General features: G+C 41.0%; 1 protein-coding gene across 7 annotated transcripts in view; it reads left to right on the top strand.

Moving 5' to 3' along the window:
• The window catches only part of LOC111656087 (neural cell adhesion molecule 1-like), a 241098-nt gene that overhangs the window by 166008 nt on the left and 56463 nt on the right, over positions 1–18627 (top strand). For 4 of the 7 annotated variants that reach the window (XM_087174362.1, XM_087174364.1, XM_087174366.1 and 1 more), the window contains exons 5-8: positions 3172–3309; positions 4464–4581; positions 8173–8333; positions 9155–9297. In XM_087174362.1, the coding sequence (XP_087030488.1) occupies positions 3172–3309; positions 4464–4581; positions 8173–8333; positions 9155–9297 (560 nt within the window). Of the gene's footprint in view, positions 1–3171; positions 3310–4463; positions 4582–8172; positions 8334–9154; positions 9298–15535; positions 15566–18627 lie in introns of all 7 variants that reach the window. The other 3 variants (XM_087174363.1, XM_087174361.1, XM_087174365.1) reach the window with 1 other exon arrangement.

Below are 18627 nucleotides of genomic sequence, written 5' to 3'. Positions count from 1 at the left end.
CCCCCACCCCTGCACCTTCCTGCCAATGTTGTCTGCCAAGTCATGCTTTCCAACCAATTTGCCATACTCTTTATCATCTCCTTCTCCTGCCCATCATCTCCGAACAAAACCATGAATCATAGATGATGCATGAAGGAGGATGTTCACTTCCCCAAATAGAGAGAGAGAGAGAGAGAGAGAGAGAGAGAGAGAGAGAGAGAGAGAGAGAACCCCTCTGGAGGCTGAAATAATCAAAAGAAGGAAAAGGATGGAAGAGAAGAGCTAACAGTCTAATTTACAGTGTGTGACACTGCTAACAAATAAGAACAAGGCTAGCCAGTTTAATAAGAAGAATAATATTAACAATAATGAATTATGTTTTGTTGTCTAGCTGTCTGGCCGTTTCACAGTTGGGTGTATATCTGTCCTCATTACAGGGTTGCCATGTTTGCCCACTGTTGTAACTGTACTGTTGTAGGTAAATACCACCTCATTTACCACCTCACCACATTTCGGCTTGAAAGGAAGTGAAGGGTTAAAAAAAAAAAGGTTTGCTCCTTTACAGAGGACAGACGCTGTAATCGGCTTCGATTTGTAGCCGTTATCATGGATTCTGACGGTGAGTCACTGTCACAGCGGGAAAAAAAACAAAACAAAACAAAAACATCAGAAGGTTCATAGAAACTTCTCTGCATCATAATCCTTTTTCTTTTCCTTCATTGTTGATCCCTATGTTCTAAACAATTGTTCCTTTGCCAGTAAACACGCTTTGGAGCTCCGAAGCGTGACACAGAACTAAGGTATTTAGCTCTGTTGTGGAGAAACTATGAAGGTTTCAAACATCCTGAACATACAAATAAACACAGTAGAAGTGAGTGGTGCTGCAGCAGTCGAATGAGAGACGTCTCTATGGACATGTTTGATGAATTTTGTTTGCTGTTGTGACTCTGGATAAACCTTGGAAATCCAGTGTAACTGCTGTGAAACGGAGCTGACTACATCTGCTGAAAGGAGCAAATTACAAACTTCTCAGCGTGGGCCACATCTGCCAAGAAGATGATGAGGAGGACATAAATGGGTGTCGTAAATATATTCATCTACATGTTTTTTTGGGGGTTTCTTTGTGAATGATTTCATCTTACAAACTTCAGGCGGCCGGTAGCTACGCTCTTTGGAAGAGCATTGACGACAGCGGCCCAGAGCAGTTCTGCCTCAGAGAATTCAACTGAAACTATAACAGTCCGATGTGTGAGAGCTGAGGTGGAGATGAGGCGAGAGACTGGGTTTTTGTTTTACACTTGGACTGGGCCTATTTTAACCTTACTGTAACCCCTCCCTTGGTGACCGCTGGAGAGCCTGCAGTCACCACAGTGTTGTGCTAAGACAGCCTTTATTCTTGGACGCTGGTCAAGGAATGTGTTTTTCACTGGAAAAACCACTAATTGTAACCGACACTGAAAACTGAAAACTGCTTATGTAATTTTCCTGGGGGCAGCAGCTGACCTGGCCATATACTCTTAACCATATACTGCATGTTTTATTGTCAAACCTCCCATCAGAGCTTTGCCATTGTGATATGTGTCAGTGGAGCATGGATTAAGAGCTGGTTCATAAAATTATCTTTCTGTTTAAATACCACACTAAGCCCCTCAAAGGTTTGACCTCAAATATCTTCTATTTCACTTTTACACTAGATGAATATTTCACTTTGCAATTCTGTGAATTGAACTTATTTTTCTCTTTATTTAAAGGCATAAAAACATAATGTTCGTGTACATTTTACCAAAGCAAAGTATTAGCATCTGAATGTGTCATTTTCAGCAGAATGTGCCCTTATAACTGATGCTTTAACTCACTGTATAAGCAGCACTTAAATGGAGATGAAGCTAGTTTTAACTACTTTATATGTTGGTTAGTTTAATATATACCAGTATGTCATTTTTATAAGCTGACGGAAAAGTAGCAAAAATCTGAAATACCCAAGGAAAGTACAACTACCTCAAAATGTATTTAGATGCAGTAAATCTACTTCTTTACTCTCTGCGACTGGCAGACAGCTAGTTAAGGTGCAATTGTGTGCACAATAAAATGCACAAATCTTAAAAGTGATGGGAATGAAATGTTCATTATCCCCAGCCCACATCCTGTCTAGCACTCAGTGCATAATTATATGCATGCAAGTGATTTTATAGCACACAGGCTTTCTTTAGTTTGCACACTTTTAAATAGGCAGTGAAATTGAAATCTCATACACACTCACAAGCATGGAAATTGAACTGGCAGCACTGAACTGTCCTCAACAAAGGCTTCAAATGGCCTGTGAAAGTTACGCTTCAAAGGTACGCTCTAATTATCCACAATTTTTTAATTCTGTGAGATTTAAAGTATACACTCTGGCAAATCACAAATTTCTGAGAAGCGCCTCAGTTGTCCAATTTGGGGACGTGTAGAGAACAAACAGCAAAGATGACTCAGTTCATTGTCTTAAGCCTCTTAAATAAAATGTGGTCAAGGCCCTGGTTTTTAATAAAGGCCCTAGAACTTTTCCCCAGAAATGTGTGAGAAACGACACCTGGTTTCAGTTAAGACAGCTCACTCTGTCCCTGTGTGTTTATGGCTGCTTTAATTGGAGTTGCAGCAGTTTGTCCGGCTCTATGATCATGTAAAACACAGCAGAAATACGTCTGGTGTGGTCATGCAGGGCTCTCTGTGTTCCTCCAGCCACATGCTTGATTGCCATGGATAAGTGGGACTTTTTAACCTGGCTCCAGTGTCCTGTCTGAGCACTTTAAGTGTTTCACTTTTAAACTGCAACTCTTGAAAAGTCAGATTTTCTATATCAAAGCAAATAATCATACTTAATTTCACACTTCAGTTACACACTTTTTGGCTTCTTAGATCTTAGATTTCTTAGATAATATTGAACTATTGAAAACAATCCTGCCCCTTTATTTGGAGGGTTTTTTAAATCATTTCTTCCTAATGTTAACTTGTTATGGAAAGTAACATAATTTACTTGGAAATAAATCACTGAACATAACAACACAGAACCTAATATACTTTATATTCTTAATCCATACAGGCCACACTGACAAAATTACATCTCCTCTTTTGCTGTTTCAGTGTGATCTTAATCATCTCGAAAACCATATGTGGTAAGTTATTGTGCTCTGTTTGCCTTTTCTGTTTTAGTGCGATTCAAGATCATGGATAATGGCCACCTGCAAATCCGCGGCATCAAGAAGACGGATGAGGGCATGTACAACTGTGAAGCCCGTGTCATGGCCAGGGGAGAAATTGACTTCAGGATGATCAAGGTCGTTGTTAATGGTAAGCACTATATTTCTGTCACTTTTCTCTCCTGGCCTGTCCTGTTGTTTAAAAATGAGCTCAACACATGAGGGTGCAGTGGAAGCGACGCTCAGCTCGTCTGTCCAACTGTTTGGTCTAGACCAAGAGACCCAAACAGCTACATGCCAGATTATTGTGGAATATGGTGTAGATATTCATGGTCAGCAGAGCGTGGGTTCGTAATGATTTTGTTGACTCCTTTAGCGTCACTCTCACGACAGTCAGTCAGATCTGCATACACTTCATCATCTCTTAACGATGATAAAAGCCCACAACTTAAATGTTTTGGTTCACTCTCCATGGCCAACTCTGCACACCACCTGCTCATCAGTGTCAGTCAGACACAGTGAGTGTGCAGCTGGAGAACGTAGTGAGGCGATTAGCAGCTAAAGAATGAGATATTTGGCTCAGGAGATGAGAGTAGAGACCAAAGACAGAGCTGAAGGAATGAGAAAATTTGACTTACATTCATGGTGTGAACTCAACCCCAACTGCAAATGAATGATAATGTTGCTCCGCAGATGCTGGATGTGTAAATAAGCAACTGTCTGCTTGTTTCCCTTTCCACCAAGTGGCCGGAGAAACAGTCATTGCAGGTTTAAATCTGCGTATCTAAATAGAGCAGGGGTCTCCAACAGGTGGCTCGCGGGCTACCAGTAGCTCACCCAAAGGAGATTATGGTCTGTACAAACCGTGGACGCAAAGTTCAAACTTTAAGCAACTCAACTTCACTCAGTAAATCTGCTCCAAACGCAGCTAAATTTTTTTCAGGTTTGACTGAACTATGACTTAGATTTTTTACATAAAAACTTACATTGATGTGAGTTTCAGATGTTTTTGGTACAAAATGTGAGTTTTGGATATTGATCGTTGTGGACTTGGTAAACTATCATATTCACCCGATTTTGGTTTGCAGATCAGTTTGAGTGTTTTGATACAATATATGAATAAATATAACCAGTAATATAAGACATGAGGCGTTCTCAGCCCCTCTTATTGTGTCAAAGAAGCTCTCAGAGGAAAATAAAAAGAAATGAAATTCAGTCTCTTCAAAATAACTTTTTAGACACTTGTTATGTTTACTTAATATTTATCTAGTATCATCCTCTTTTTTTTTTCTATCTCTGTTTCAGTGCTTCCCACCATCCGTGCCAGGCAGTCAGAGGTCAACGCCACCGCAGACACTGGTAGCTCTGCTTTGTTGGCTTGTGATGCGGACGGCTTCCCTGAACCCACTGTCACCTGGGCACAGTACGTCCTCCGCTGCTGTTCTCAGCCTGTTTTGATAAGTAGGATCATAAGCAGGTTTTTCTCTCAGATCTACCCTGGATCAGAAGCAGGAGTAGATCTGAGCTGTCACAAAAATTAAGCCTTTCGTTTTATTCTCAACATCTTATTCTTTTTTTTTTTCTCAACCTCAAAGGGGGAACATCACTAAGTAAATCAAAGATGTGAAGAAGAATGAATTACAAAAAAAAAGAAAAGATATATACCTGGTGCTGAGTTAACCTTCCCATGTCACCGCACCCAGAACTTCAAAGACAAAGTAGCCGCAACTACTGAGAGCTTTCGTCAGTGCAGTACAACTGATCTTAACAGGACAACATTTTCTTCCCCTGAGTTAATCAGCCAGGCAGGTAAAGGCAGCCGGATAATGATGGTGATGATGCAAGACAAAATGATTAATGCACTAGACACTAGAGCTCAACACCACATGTACTAGTACTGTACTTGGTCCCATATGTACCAGTACTGTTACAATTGTAATAGTATAGCTGACCTTTGCAGGAGTGATGTGATATCACTGGTCTCCCTGAAGCTTCTTTCTTAAGAAGTTAGAATATTCAAGGAACTCACAGTTCACATTTACAGTTCAGTTCAGGAATTTATAAACAATCCTGCTCGCTTTTTTAAAAAAAAATCTTTTGCAGGAAAGGGTTTATTTACCATCAGTGACACCTCTGTAAGGGTGAGGCTTTGCCCCTTCAGTAACAGGATGTAGCGTACAGCCTGAGTTTGTATGTATGGCTGAACCAGAGGGCTTTGTTGTGACCAGGTGGACAGTTTTCGGGGGCGTTGCTGGGTTGTTGCTGCCCTCTGTCTCCAGCTGCAGGACACAACGACAATGTGCTGACACACTTAGGACATGACAGCGAATGCAGTGAGCACACACTGATGTGCGAAGATGTGCAGTCATGGAAGCGGTCCATTATGTAACTGTTGGACTGCACGCATGTGACCTCCACCATACTGAATACACAATGAGACACATATTCTCTGACGTCCGTGAGATTTTTCCCTGCAGTGCAGACGCTGACTGATGGAATGAAGTGTTCGCACAAAGAATAGATATACTCATTTCTCTTCTTCTTTTTTTTTTAATTATATATATTGATTTTATCTAGTGAAGAGGTTGTTCTCAGTTCAGTCTCTGTGTGCCCCAGTATTTCAAGGCAACACCTCAGTATAAACACACACACATACATAAAAAAAAAAAAACTATTGTAAGTCTGAGTGTCCTGCAAATCAACTGGAAGGAACAAAGTTTTGAATTGACTTGTGGTTTTATATTAAATCTGAGTCATGTTGTTTGGGTAGAAAAAATGCTATTTTGTGCTGGAAGACTTCTTATAAAAACCTACCACTAACCACAGTGGCTGGCTTCATCACTTGCTTCCCTGAACTAAAAATATACAGTTTTCTTTTCTTTTCTTTTCTTTTTTTTTTTTAATATACACAAATCAAGTTGTGCTCCAAACAGAGGGGCACCTCAACACCATCTAGAAGTGCAAATTGTTTCAGGTTTAGCTGTTATCCGCCAGGGCTGGCCGCTTTCATGCCTGTTTATAAATTGAGCCTTCTCATCAAGTCTGAGGTGAAACGATGTAAACCCTCCTGCTCGCAGCCAGACTGGCCAAACTGTTTGTTGAAAGTGATTACCGCTCCCTGTTAAAGAATTGCATATGCACAACATACATCTCAGGGAGCTAGTGTTAAAAAACACAGAGGGCATGACTATGAATTTGTGTTGCCTTGCCTACAAATTGTAGTGTGAGAGAAACGATGAGATTTACACGTATTTAAATTTGCATGACTATAACAAGGGGCAAAAAGGGGCTTTGATGAGCATTATTAGGAGGGTTTCCACTCTGCACATGCTGTTTAAATTGCATACCATTTTCGTCTTGTTAGTGCGGTTAATGAGCTGTAGTGGTTGCACCAGCGTCTTGTAAATTCAAACTTGGCCTGGCTATGAAAAGATTTATTTGTCAAGTTAACGTGAGTCCTTTACGTAGAGCTTAGTTGTTACTGAATGTTTATACATTAAAAACTGTGAGCTGGAAGTGCGAGATGGTTGAATATAGCTCAACAAGTAGAATAGAAATCCGCTCTTCCATTACAAAAGGGAAAAAAAAACAATATATATTAAAGAAAAAATGGCAGTGGAGATGAAAAATAAGCAAAATAACATATTTGAGTTTATTTGGTTACTTTGGGTTAAAAGCATTTGGATGTGTAGCTGCAGCAGCGTCTCTGTTTACAGAGCTGAGTGAATTCTAGTTGGATAATGGTGTTTCTTTGGATATTTACACATTACTGAGGGTGTCGCTGAACTCCAAAATAATCCACTCCTAATCATTCCATGGTGTTTTAGAGTGGTGCTTCTTCCTCTAACAAATGGTGTTTGGCAGAGTGCAAACACTCAAAGTGAATTAGCTGAAGGTGATGTAGTCTGGCGCAAAAACAAGAGTCAGCAAAGGTTAAAAATGAGAAGCCTGCTGCATTTTCTACATTGCTAAAAAAAAAAAAAAAAGGGATGGGGATAGGTGTCTGGATGAAAGATCTGTTAGAATCTAAAGTTAAAAAAAATGTTGATATTTTACCTTCCTGGAACTAACTTCAAAACAGAAGCAGAAGGAGTGAGGACCAAAATGCTCCGCACCGAAAGTAGGAGACGCCATTAGCTGATAGAGCATCCGTCACTTTATCCAGGGTGAATTGGTGATGCACCAATAACCAACATTTATTTCTCTCCAAACAGCTGTTTGTTCAGTGTACTTTAATCTTGATGATACATCACTCACCACTGTCACGCTGCAGCACCACTGGAGTGCAGAGGAATCATTAAATAAGGCTTTTTTTTTTTTTTGTAGAGATGTGATTGAATAAGACTATTGAACGCCCCGCTCACAGCTGTCTTCCGTGCAACAAAACTTGCGTGCGATGGTGGATGTTGAGGCGGAGGGAGAGGCAGTTCCTGTCCAGAAGATAGTTAAGACAGACAGTGAGGTTGTTGAGAGGACAGATGGGTGAGGCAGTGGAAAAGCAGAGGGGTAAAGCTCTATTTGTTCTGGTTTCCTAGGGCTGCTGACAAGGCTGTCATTCACTGTCTGCCTGCAAAATGCTTCGGGAAGGCTGCTACTCAGGCATACAGTTAATTCTCCACAAACAGGATTCTAACCTCCGGCAAAGTTCTGGTTCTCGAGAGTAAAAGGGTGTTAAAAAGTGGGGAAAAAAACAAAACATGCATCATCATCAAACTGGTGCGTGGCCTCCTTAAAAATACAGATGTAAGGGCGAAAGGAGAGCTGAGGCAAACAAAAGCTGTGGAAATATTGGAGGTGTTCTCAGAGGCACACAGTACAGGACAGCTTTGTGGTCTCCCGGCCCTTTTTTTTTGTGTGTGTGCCCACTGCTCTCGGCCTCAGGTGAAACTCCGAGCAGATCGTTGTCAGTGAGTAAAGAAATGTATCTGCAGGCCGCTCAAGTAGGCGAACGCTTGTGATGTGAACTCCACCATGTCTTTTTCTTCTTTTTCTTCTTTTTCTCCCTCTGCTACAGTAACAACATTGTCCTTGAATCGGGCGATAAGTACAGCCTGAACGAGGATGGTTCAGAATTAGTAATAAAAGATGTCAAGAAAGTGGATGAAGGAGATTACACTTGCATCGCCAAGAACAAGGCGGGAGAGAAAGCCGAGGAAGTCAGCCTGAACGTGTTCGGTAAGAGAATAACTGCATTCGCTTGCGATGGCGTGAAGAACGCTGTGGCTCTTTTTCTTCCTCTCTGGCCTTTTCTTTTGTAGTTATTGACATTTGCTGTACACTCCTCTACAGCTATTCCAGTGTCTGTGTGCAGGGTTACACAGCGTGAAGCATACAGTTTAAAGAAAAGCATGTCCTATTGAAAACTAATTAAGCCAACCCTTAGGACATTCAAAGATATCACACTAGAGTCTCTCCTCACGAGGAAATTTGCACCAGCCTTACATAATAATGTGCTCGCAGCTCTATTATATATCAATGGGGTATGAAACCACAACTCTAATGAAGCCTGTATGTATATTTTACTATGGTAACAGCTATTTAAACACGCACTAATCAGTGTTTTTGGGTCAAATGACAACATGAAAGGTGTCACTCACGCTGATGAAAACCACAGAGAATGTTCAGCTGACTCTGCAGCAGCTCTGCCGAGCTCTTTTAGCCTCTTTTAGCTGATTGTTTTGATTTTACAGCCCACAAACTCCACACTACCACCTGACAGACAACAGACAGACAAAGTTAGCAACTATGTGCTAACGTTGCACCAGGTCTGGAGGTGTAATCACGGTAATTGTTATTAAAGTTTGTATGGTCATATTGCTCCGTTGCCACCAAGTAGCAAGAAACAAAGGGCAGTGATGTAACAAAAGACACTGATAGCAAGTAGCATGCTAGCAGTGAGCTTCAACAAGGAAAAGCTTTTGTGTGTGTGTGTGCTGATAGGTATACACGTGTGTAGGGAGTCATGTGTCAGTAATGCTTTGGGGTCTTTTTCCTAGTGCAACCCAAGATTACCTACCTGAATAACCAGACTGCCTCCGAGTTTGACGATCAAGTCACCCTGACCTGTGAGGCCTCGGGCGACCCCACACCCACCATCTCCTGGAGCTTTGACGACAAGGTGTTCACTGAAGGAGAGCAGGTACTGACTTTTTGTTTTTGTTTCTTTTCTTTTTTTCCTAATTTGGACAAAGGCACTTTCCACTTAATCAAACATACACAAGGGTATTTGCCAAACAGATGAATCTTCATGTCCTCATGTAAAAGCCATTATGCCATGAAGAAACACTACTCGATGCTCTGCTGAGTCTTGGCTAGTACTGAATTCCACTCTCGACATCATTAAATAACAACAGAAGTCCTTCAAGCAGACAAGTATCTTTGGGAGTGCAGGCACTCAAGAGAGGAAGGTCAAAGCGCCCTTTAGTACTAGCTCACTTAGGAAAAGAAAAACTTATAATTATATAATTTGTGCAAGAAATTTCAAATATTTTATGTTGTTCAGTTTATGTTTCTATTAACTTTTCTATGGTGAATGTCTTCACTTTATTAGCAGCAAAATGCAAAGCATTCATCCATATTTATGTACACACACATTATTCCCAAATAAGTAACATCTAACATTTTTAATTTAATCCTAAAGGCTTCAGTTTGCCAAAAGCTTGAAAAAACTCATATATCCTCCAAGATTATGTGAGCCAGCTGCCCATAATGACCTGCGCTATTTTTGGCAATACGGAGCCGACTTTGCAGACCCCGGTAAACAACTGTACGTGGGTGGACTCCGCGAGGAGTTGCCGTTATTGACAAACCTCTGCTAAATTGTCATTTATTTCAGAGAACCGCAGTATGACTCTAATCCATCACCGAGCTAACACATCCACTGATATTGACATTAATATGTTTGAACTATTTAATCACTGCATTTTCTCATTCAGTCTGGAAATGATTTCAGTTAACTTTGTTCCCGGCCCTTCTCATCTCAGATCATTAACAGCCAATCACTTCAAACTGCTCACTGCGCTTCTCACACCAAACCTCTTACCAAATTGCATTGCCACCTGAATGTGTTCTTTGTACAGTCAAGCTTGGATTCTACCATCTCTTTAAACTTTTGATAGCCTTATTCACTACTGTTGGAATTGCATTAATGATTTTGTACTTTTCCATCACCATTGCTGGAGGCGAGAGGGTGCAGATTGGCATAAAACCAATTTCCAGGCAGTACCATGCCGTGATACTCCTCCCAAACGTTGTTAAGAGTAGATGTAACACTCTACTTTGCTCCCTATTAATCATTAGTATTTAAAATGGAAAATTATATTGAAATGACTATGAAAAGGGCCCAAAATTCACAGAAAATTGGTTGAAAATGAGTTGTGGAAATGATTTCAGCGAAGCTAGTTTAATTATTGCTGTGTTACAAGCCAGAAGGCCTGAGTCACCCTCTATCTCAAAATCAGATTGTTTTGAGTTCAGTTATGCTACTCGGGCAGAATGCTGTGATAATCCACTCTCCAAAATGAGTGGGCACTTTTTCTCTCTGTGAACACGACAAAAGAGTGAGAAGAGTGAAGTCTTTGCGCATAAAGCCAAGCAAGGGGTTATACATCTTTGTCATGCGTAAGTGTATATGCTCATTTTATTCCTCATGTCCTTCAGGAGCGCAGGAGATAACACTGGATTAAAGCGTTGGCTATAGAACATGGTAAAAGGCTCCTCAAGATGTGCGAGCCATGAATACCATCCTGTGCATTTTCTCCGTTACAGTGGTCTCAGCATGTTGGCAGTTGCCAGCCTGACGAGAGGATCTCATCCCGAGTCTATTGTTGTGCTCTTATCAGCTCATTAAAATGGTATAATTTTGAGAAATCCATCTTAACGGTCTATTCTGACAACATGCATCATGTGAGCAGTAGATGGATTAGTCACTTCAGAGAGGTAATTTTCAGCTGTGAATGCAGTAAACAGTATTAAGATAATTACCTTGCTGCCTCTAGCAGGTTTGTGGATTCAGGAAGAACATTTCATACGTTTCTTTGCGCTTCAGCTGGCATTAGAAGTAATAATACATCTTGATATTATTTCTGATCATAATGGAAGTTAGGTACTGTGAGTTCCCCCCTTGCCTGAGTCCTGGACTGGTCCTGGACCTTGGAGGATTTGCTTCTGGGCCACAAGGACATGATATGATTTGGCAATTAAAGCTATAAAATAATAACATAACTTTATACACTACGCGATTTTGGCTATAATGACTTTCAATGTGGCTGAGTCAGTGCTGCATTTTTAATCACTCTCTGAAATGCCCAATATATTCATTTTTTAATCAAGTAAGCCGTTGTACGTGAGGTAAACCAGCCTGTTATCACTTCTCAGCATTGAACAGCACATGAAATATCTGCAAGGCCTCTAGCTAACGTACTAAGTACTACGAAGTACAGAGAAAACAAAGTTTTGACTCCTAGTTTCAGTTTTATGCTCTGCCTCTCTCTGGCTCTTGTTTTCTTGTGCGCTGTCTCATTACAAAGTTGTCAGTATAAAAAGCCGTTATCAAACACTGTTGTTATGCAGTGTTATAAATGATGCATGCATGTAACAATAGGTGTACTATTCTTGGAGACGCATGCAGTAAATGCAGTGAAAGCACCTGTCCTGCCGGGTCCCACAGGACACCAAGGGACTCAGTTACACAATATTCAGGCCATACTGGCCTACTTTGCTTCACAGCTGTGTCCAGCTGTATTCAGCTCGTGCAGTGTAACAAACCACTTTGTAAAGATGTCATGTAAGACCATTTTAACATTGAATATATCACAGTGAACTCTTGCTAGTTGGATTGGAAATCTGAATTCTCCATAATAATAGGGGTTAATAAGGCTGGCATTATTATGTGTATTTCTTATTGTCAGTAAATCCCATGAAAAGACCAAAACCAACATGTTAAGTCTTTGTTTAAAGAGCTTGGCCCTGTCGTTTTGCTGATTTATCCTTTAGTCAAGGCCAATAAGTAACAAGATGAATCATCCATCCATATAAAAAAAGCTGCACTGGCAGTCTAATAGTTATAGCCTTTCCAATTTGAAATTATAACCCATAATGCATTTGTAGTGAAGATATCACATGTTCCTCTACTTGATTAAGAGACGATTTCATTGAAATTTGTGTCATCACTTGATAGGTTGCCAGGGAAACTGGGAAGATGAGGTGAAAGTGAGAGGGATATGAGATTCAAACTCTATGCTGCATCTGTATCAATATTTCAATATTTCACATAGTGCAAAGAGTAGCAGTGGTTGTTGTTGTTATTATTATTTATTAACTCGAACAGTGGTTCCCAACCTATGGGCCACTTGCCCACTTGTTGGTATTTCAAGTGGGCAATCATAGACAAAGGATTCCTCATATTAAAGCCTATCACTGTGATACACGACTTTGATGATGTTGCCACTGGACACAATTGTTCAGTCGCTTCAGTTCAGTCCTGAATTTTAAATTGTTGTCATATAGAACATATTATTTGGCCTCCGTATTATTATGGGGTCAGATATGGGCCGCCAACATTTTTGGCAGTATACGCCATAGCATGGCAAGTCCTCAAACTACTCAGATTGTTTACAATGAACAGTCAAATATGTGAAACAGAAAAAACATTTCAAGCTGAATTAATAACTGAATTATTTTAGTGACTGTGCAAAAAAAAAAAAAAAAACTTGGACTATACACAAAACCTCTGAGCACGGATGGATGAAATCAGGAATTTCCAGCCTGCGGGGGGAATTACTTTTACCTGACTGTGCAGCACGGCCTAAAGCAGCCTTGTGAAGCCGGGTGTTGTGCCAAAAGTAGAAACGCATGCAAGAAGTGTTTCTCCCGGTGGAATGTCTCCACCGCCAGTTTCATGCCAGGAAAAAGGAAACATAATGGCGTTGCCGTGGTAAACATTTCACAGAGTTATAGAGACTGGCAGTAGCGGCTCATGGTATATGTCTGCTACACCAGATTCATACTCTGGTTAAACATTCTCTTTTCACTTGAGGGCCAAACAGGACACACCTTTTTATTTTTCAACAATTGAGGAGGCTCAACGAATAATAAGATCATCCATCTGATACAAACTGAGTGTTCGACTCCTCCACGGTTCTGCCGGAGGATTCTCAGAGGAGAATTATACATTTGAATCAGTTAAGGTGTCCCTCGTTTCTCCTATTAACTGTGCCATTTATCACTGTCAGTTAGTGGAAGCATCCACATGGCACGGTGTATTCATGGCTGCATTGCAAATTACAGAATCTGAATATTGCCCGGTGCAACTCACAGTTGTCACCAAGTATCTTCTTCTGTTCGCGGGGCTGTCATCATCCCTCTCCTCCCTGTCCGCCGCTGTCAGGTCAATTTTGATTTAATGCTGCTGTAATCAGAAAATACCGCCGATCATTTGGCAATGGCTGTTACTAATTTTCATCGGATCGTCATTCATCATTGGTCCATTCTGTGTGTTTGCCATGCTCCGTCCTCTGTTCACGCTATGCTCTTACATCTTACCAGCTACAGACTACAAGAGCAAAGAGCGCTGACATAATCATAATGATGTACAATGACAGAGCGGCCATTTTACTGGCGGCTGCTGCCTCTTTTGAAAGTGCACGTCTTGTAAAAAGAAAAGTGGATGGTATCGTTGTATCATCTCCTCAGAGCGGATTTCAGTGTTTCCACTTTTTCTTTTTACACTATAAGATTACAATTATCTGAATGTACTTGTTATTAACAAAAGAAGAAGTGGTGCGCGCCACTGTTCTGTACATAAATGAACGAGTTAATCAAAACATAGAATGCCAAGATGAGAAGGGCACTGATTAGAAAAACAGTCCCCAGATAGCAGTAATGCCTCACTCGTAATTAGTTTCCGTGCCCTTTTTTTTCCTTAGTGTGCCTCCAAATTCTCTCTTATTACAGTACATTAATTAATAAGTGAGTGAGAGGCCTTCGTGCTGCTTCAGGAGAAAATGCTCCAGTTTGGCATTTTGTGCAGCTCTGTAAATTCCCTTACCACGGTTGAACTGCCAAGTCAGAAATCCTGACCTCGGTTTAACAGTCTGTTTCACCTTATTATAAAACCTCGAACTTAACAATGTCAGATGTTTAGTTTTGTTTGTTTTCAATATTTTACAAATACAAGGTGGTAGAAAAATCATATCAGTCTTCATCAGTGTTTCTGCTCATTGTGTAAAGATCTACGTTTTCAGCCCCTTAACTATGAACCATGTATTTTTCACTGCTGCACTTTCCAAAGCATGTTACGCTGTTGTGAAATGTTCACATGTGCTATCCTAACTTTCAGGCATTACACAGACTTGACAAGTGAGTTGGATAATCCATGACGGTAAGCATTGAGGTGCTTTCCCAAAGTAGCAGTTGCCACCGCTGTCGCTGCCTGGCAGCATCGGCGTTCTCTTTTCTGAACTGGCAGCATCGAGGCGTAATGCTGTGGCAGTGGCTCCTGGCCACATCCAATCCTACCAGCCTGCACACAGCAGTCTGCTGCTATCCGCTATCCACCTGGTATAATCTCATCATACAGCTGAACTCAGTGGGTTGTACCTTTTTAAAATGGGAGAAATGGTTAGCAGTATGGCACAGATAACATAGCAATTTTTTTTTCCAGCAAGAATGACAAACATTGTTTAATGTCTCATACACATGTTGCACCTGTACAGTTTTCTTTTCATCAATACGTCTGTTCTCCGGCGATGAAGGTCAGATAACTCAGGTACTGTAGATCCAGCTCCGGAGCCGCAGGGTGGCGAGCTGGAAAAAGTTGAACCATCAAGAACTCAGATAGGAGCGGCAGCCACCCTCCCCCTCCTCTCTGCTGCCCCTGCTCCTGACCTCTTATGCCACCATGTTTATAATGAACAAAGAAAGGCGGCGGCGGCCGTGGCGGCGGATCACTGTGTGAAAGCACCTTTATATCTGCATTCGTTTTAAATCAAAGTTACATTACTGTTGCATGGTCGGTTATTTTAGCATTGACAATATATCATAATTCACCATGATGGATTACCCGACTCATTTGGCAATAATTTCAAAGGCACTGCAAGTTTCCCTGGCATCTGAAAATGGAGGTACCTGGAAGGCAGAAAAATGCACTCTGATATTTCCAGGAAATGATTAGCAGCAATGTAGTGAATATGTTTTTGTAGCTAATGGGCTGAATCTTTCAAATTCACCGGTGTGGTCCTTCAAACAATAAAATCAATTGCACATCTCCTGCAGGTAACTCCGGTCTGCAGTCACTCTGTGTGGGTCCTTTACAAAAGCTTACTGTGCTGCCCTGTGTTGCTGTTTGTCTTTGCTTCCCCTGTGTTTGTCCGTTCTAGGCTTCTTGGACGCGACCAGACAAATACGAGGTATGGCTACTAGATATTGTAGCCTGACTCTAGTTGTAGTAGCTCGACCTTCCACAGTAGACCACCCTTTTTATTGCAGAGCAGAAGTGTTGTCATTAAGCCCGCATTTAACGTGCACTACATTTAGTTGTGCAAATATGTAGACCATTAGACACGTAGTACAGTACATTAAATCCATTTAGTTCCAGTACACATTTAGATTTGCCCTATTTACTTGTCCCTGTTTATTTTTGTCGATGAATTCCATCTTGAGATGCAGAGACAGTCGCATATCTCAAAGTAGATGTTCCACTTTTCTGGCCACATAGCACGCTGTTTATTTCCTGCTGCATGGTCTGGTTAGTTCTCGGACTCTGCTTGATTCAGGGAGGAAACAAATTCCTGCATCGGTTTGTTGGTAGGCCAGCAGCTGTGCAACTTCACATGGAAAACACTGTCTGCTCTGCTGTGGGCCGGGCACGGCTCTAACTCACCGAGCTTTACTAAATCTTAACAGAGTGGTTTTGAATGGTGTAGCCTGCTGTCATGACCAAGGAGTCTGCGTGTTTCTACTTCACCCACACACTACAGCAGCTGACCGCTTCACTCAGAAGCAGAGTCAAAACACCTGGGGCCTCATTTATAAAATGGTCTTACGGGGTCAGGTGATGCTCTTGACTCAAGATAGTCTTGGTTTTATTTGCCCAGGCTTTCAGATATCCCTCTCTGAGATTTCTGTGTCCAGCCTCAAACACACTGGAGGATGAGATTCTGTTTGTGGTTTGCTTATTTCAGGTGCAGGATCATGATTCAGTTTCGTCTCTTTAAACACTAGTAACAGCAAATTTTTTTTTTTAAGCATCCAACTATGGGAAATGATAACAAACATTTTTTCTTAATTATAAATCCAGAAAACACATTAATACACGAAGCCCCTGCTGTTAGTGTTTGACTGGAAGGAAACATACAGACTCCTCTTGGCCTACACAAAATAAGAACCACTGCCTCTAGAAAGAACTGACACAATATAACAAGCTAACTTCACTCATTGTCACACACACACACACGTGAAAATTAGAAATGACTACTTTTGTGAATTTATTTCGATTATTGCATCACATGAGTCTTTTCAAGGCATCCCAGCATGCAACCAGTGAGTGAACCATCACCTGGATTTCATGTTGTGTAATTTATGGCTCAGCTGCAGCATATTTATTATTATGTGATGGTTTTATTATGGTTTTTTGTTAGCTTCCTGTTGCAGTCATAATTCCATTTAGTAGCCGTTACTTGACACTGCTGGCTATAAAATCTGCACCAAAAAAAATTTACTTTTTCTAATTACTTGTAGATGCTTTCGTTGTTTCGTGATGCTGTTTTCCCTGTAGGGTTCTTTCTTGATTTTTGTAGACACCCAGCTCTTAGTAGAAGTAAAGTGTAGCTTTTTTTCACTGTAGCTGAATGCATTTAGTCAGTAGATGGTTGCTAGTAGAGAACAATGTTTGTAGTGTAATATCCTCAACAGTTTGCTGTTTCCGTCCGTTCCAATTTTGCTCACCGCTTCCTCTAAAACTGCTTGTTCCTACAGGGTGATGGCAGTTAGAGTGAGAGAATAAAATCCACCTGATACAGTCGCTTCTGTTATAAAAGTCCTGAAGACAGGAATATCACAAAACTTACTCGTCTCATGATCTATGAGATGTCTTCAAATATTCTGTATCTCAAGATATTATCAGTCAATAGTTCTGCAGCAGCAGTAAAGACAGAAATATAACTGGTAAATATTTTGATGTAGCTCACTATAGAAAATCAGCCATTGATTAATGCACTTCTAATTGCATGGCATGGATTAAACTAATCAATAGTCATTAATAAGAGTTTGTGCTTGTATGGGATGAACTCTTTGGCTTAACTCGGCTGTGATGGGCGTAAATCATAGGCTGTTAACGAGCAGGCGTTAAATGATTATTCAGGACGATGAATGTAACCTGAAAGGTAATATTTCGCTGAATAGAACTGCTAAGTTTTTACATTGTGTCTTTATGTCATCAATAAGTGCACTTCACAAAGCAACCTGGCACTTAAACCAGATCGGGGTCTGATTATAATAACCTGCCTGCTGAATGCCATTGATTTTTTTTAGCAATGCTGAATAGATCATTCGGGCAACACTTGTCATAAAGTCTGGAAAGAGAACATGACCTTCTTGTATTCATGTATATGTTTGTACTCAAGTGCGTCTGTGATTGGTAGATACACTGTACCACTTAGACTAAACCAATTGTTACTGCAAGGCGTAAATCGTGGAAGAAAGGCAGCAACAGCTTGGACATCTGTGAAGCCGGTCACATGGTTTGATAGTGCCCTATTTACTACCTTTATTTATCTGTGTCTATTATGAACTGAAGTGCTATATGAAAACCCATCCCGTAAACTGGGATGTAATGAAGCCTGTCTCAGCTTAACATTTTGTATTGTTATTGGAGGAGCAGACAGTACAGAAATAACAGGACAGAGAGAGGAGGAATGATATGCAAAGCAAAGGTCCCCAGGTTGACTGAGGAAACTGGGGACATTGTTTCCGTATATTCATGGTCAGCCCCTTAAACCCCTGGGTGCCCCCAAACATCAACATTCTTCACTCTTGGGCAAGGACCACTCAAATGCACCATTAGTTTTGGCAGATAGCTGAATTTCTAGAGGAGGCTCCGGTCCAGCCTGGCCGTCAGGTTATCTCCGAAGAGTATTCCTTCATTTGTCACATCCTGCCGTTGGGTCCATCCCTCAAATTCAGAGGCAATTAATCATGAGCTGTATTCTAGATACAGTGGCCATTTTAAGATGTTGTCAGCCTCGGCTCTACTTTCATTAGTCCAATCCTCCTTCTAGCTATGCTCACAGGATCTGCCTAAATTTCGGCATGGCTCAGAAGGTGATGGTAACTGGAAGAAGTTTCATTGGTTGCTGACAGCACTGCCTGTCCCTGATTGGACAAGCACAACAAAGCAAAAGTTACCAGCCTTTTATTGCTGCAGACCAGGACAACCATTACTTTTAAAAAAAAAAAAAAAAAAGGGGGGTTG

The sequence above is a fragment of the Seriola lalandi genome, unplaced genomic scaffold, assembly GCF_002814215.2.
Source record: "Seriola lalandi dorsalis isolate HSWRI2012SDOR001 ecotype SW California unplaced genomic scaffold, Sedor1 jcf7180002054343, whole genome shotgun sequence".
NCBI lineage: Eukaryota > Metazoa > Chordata > Actinopteri > Carangiformes > Carangidae > Seriola > Seriola lalandi.
The sequence above is the reverse complement of the archived record's forward strand: the minus strand, read 5'-3'. Positions and strand labels throughout refer to the sequence as shown.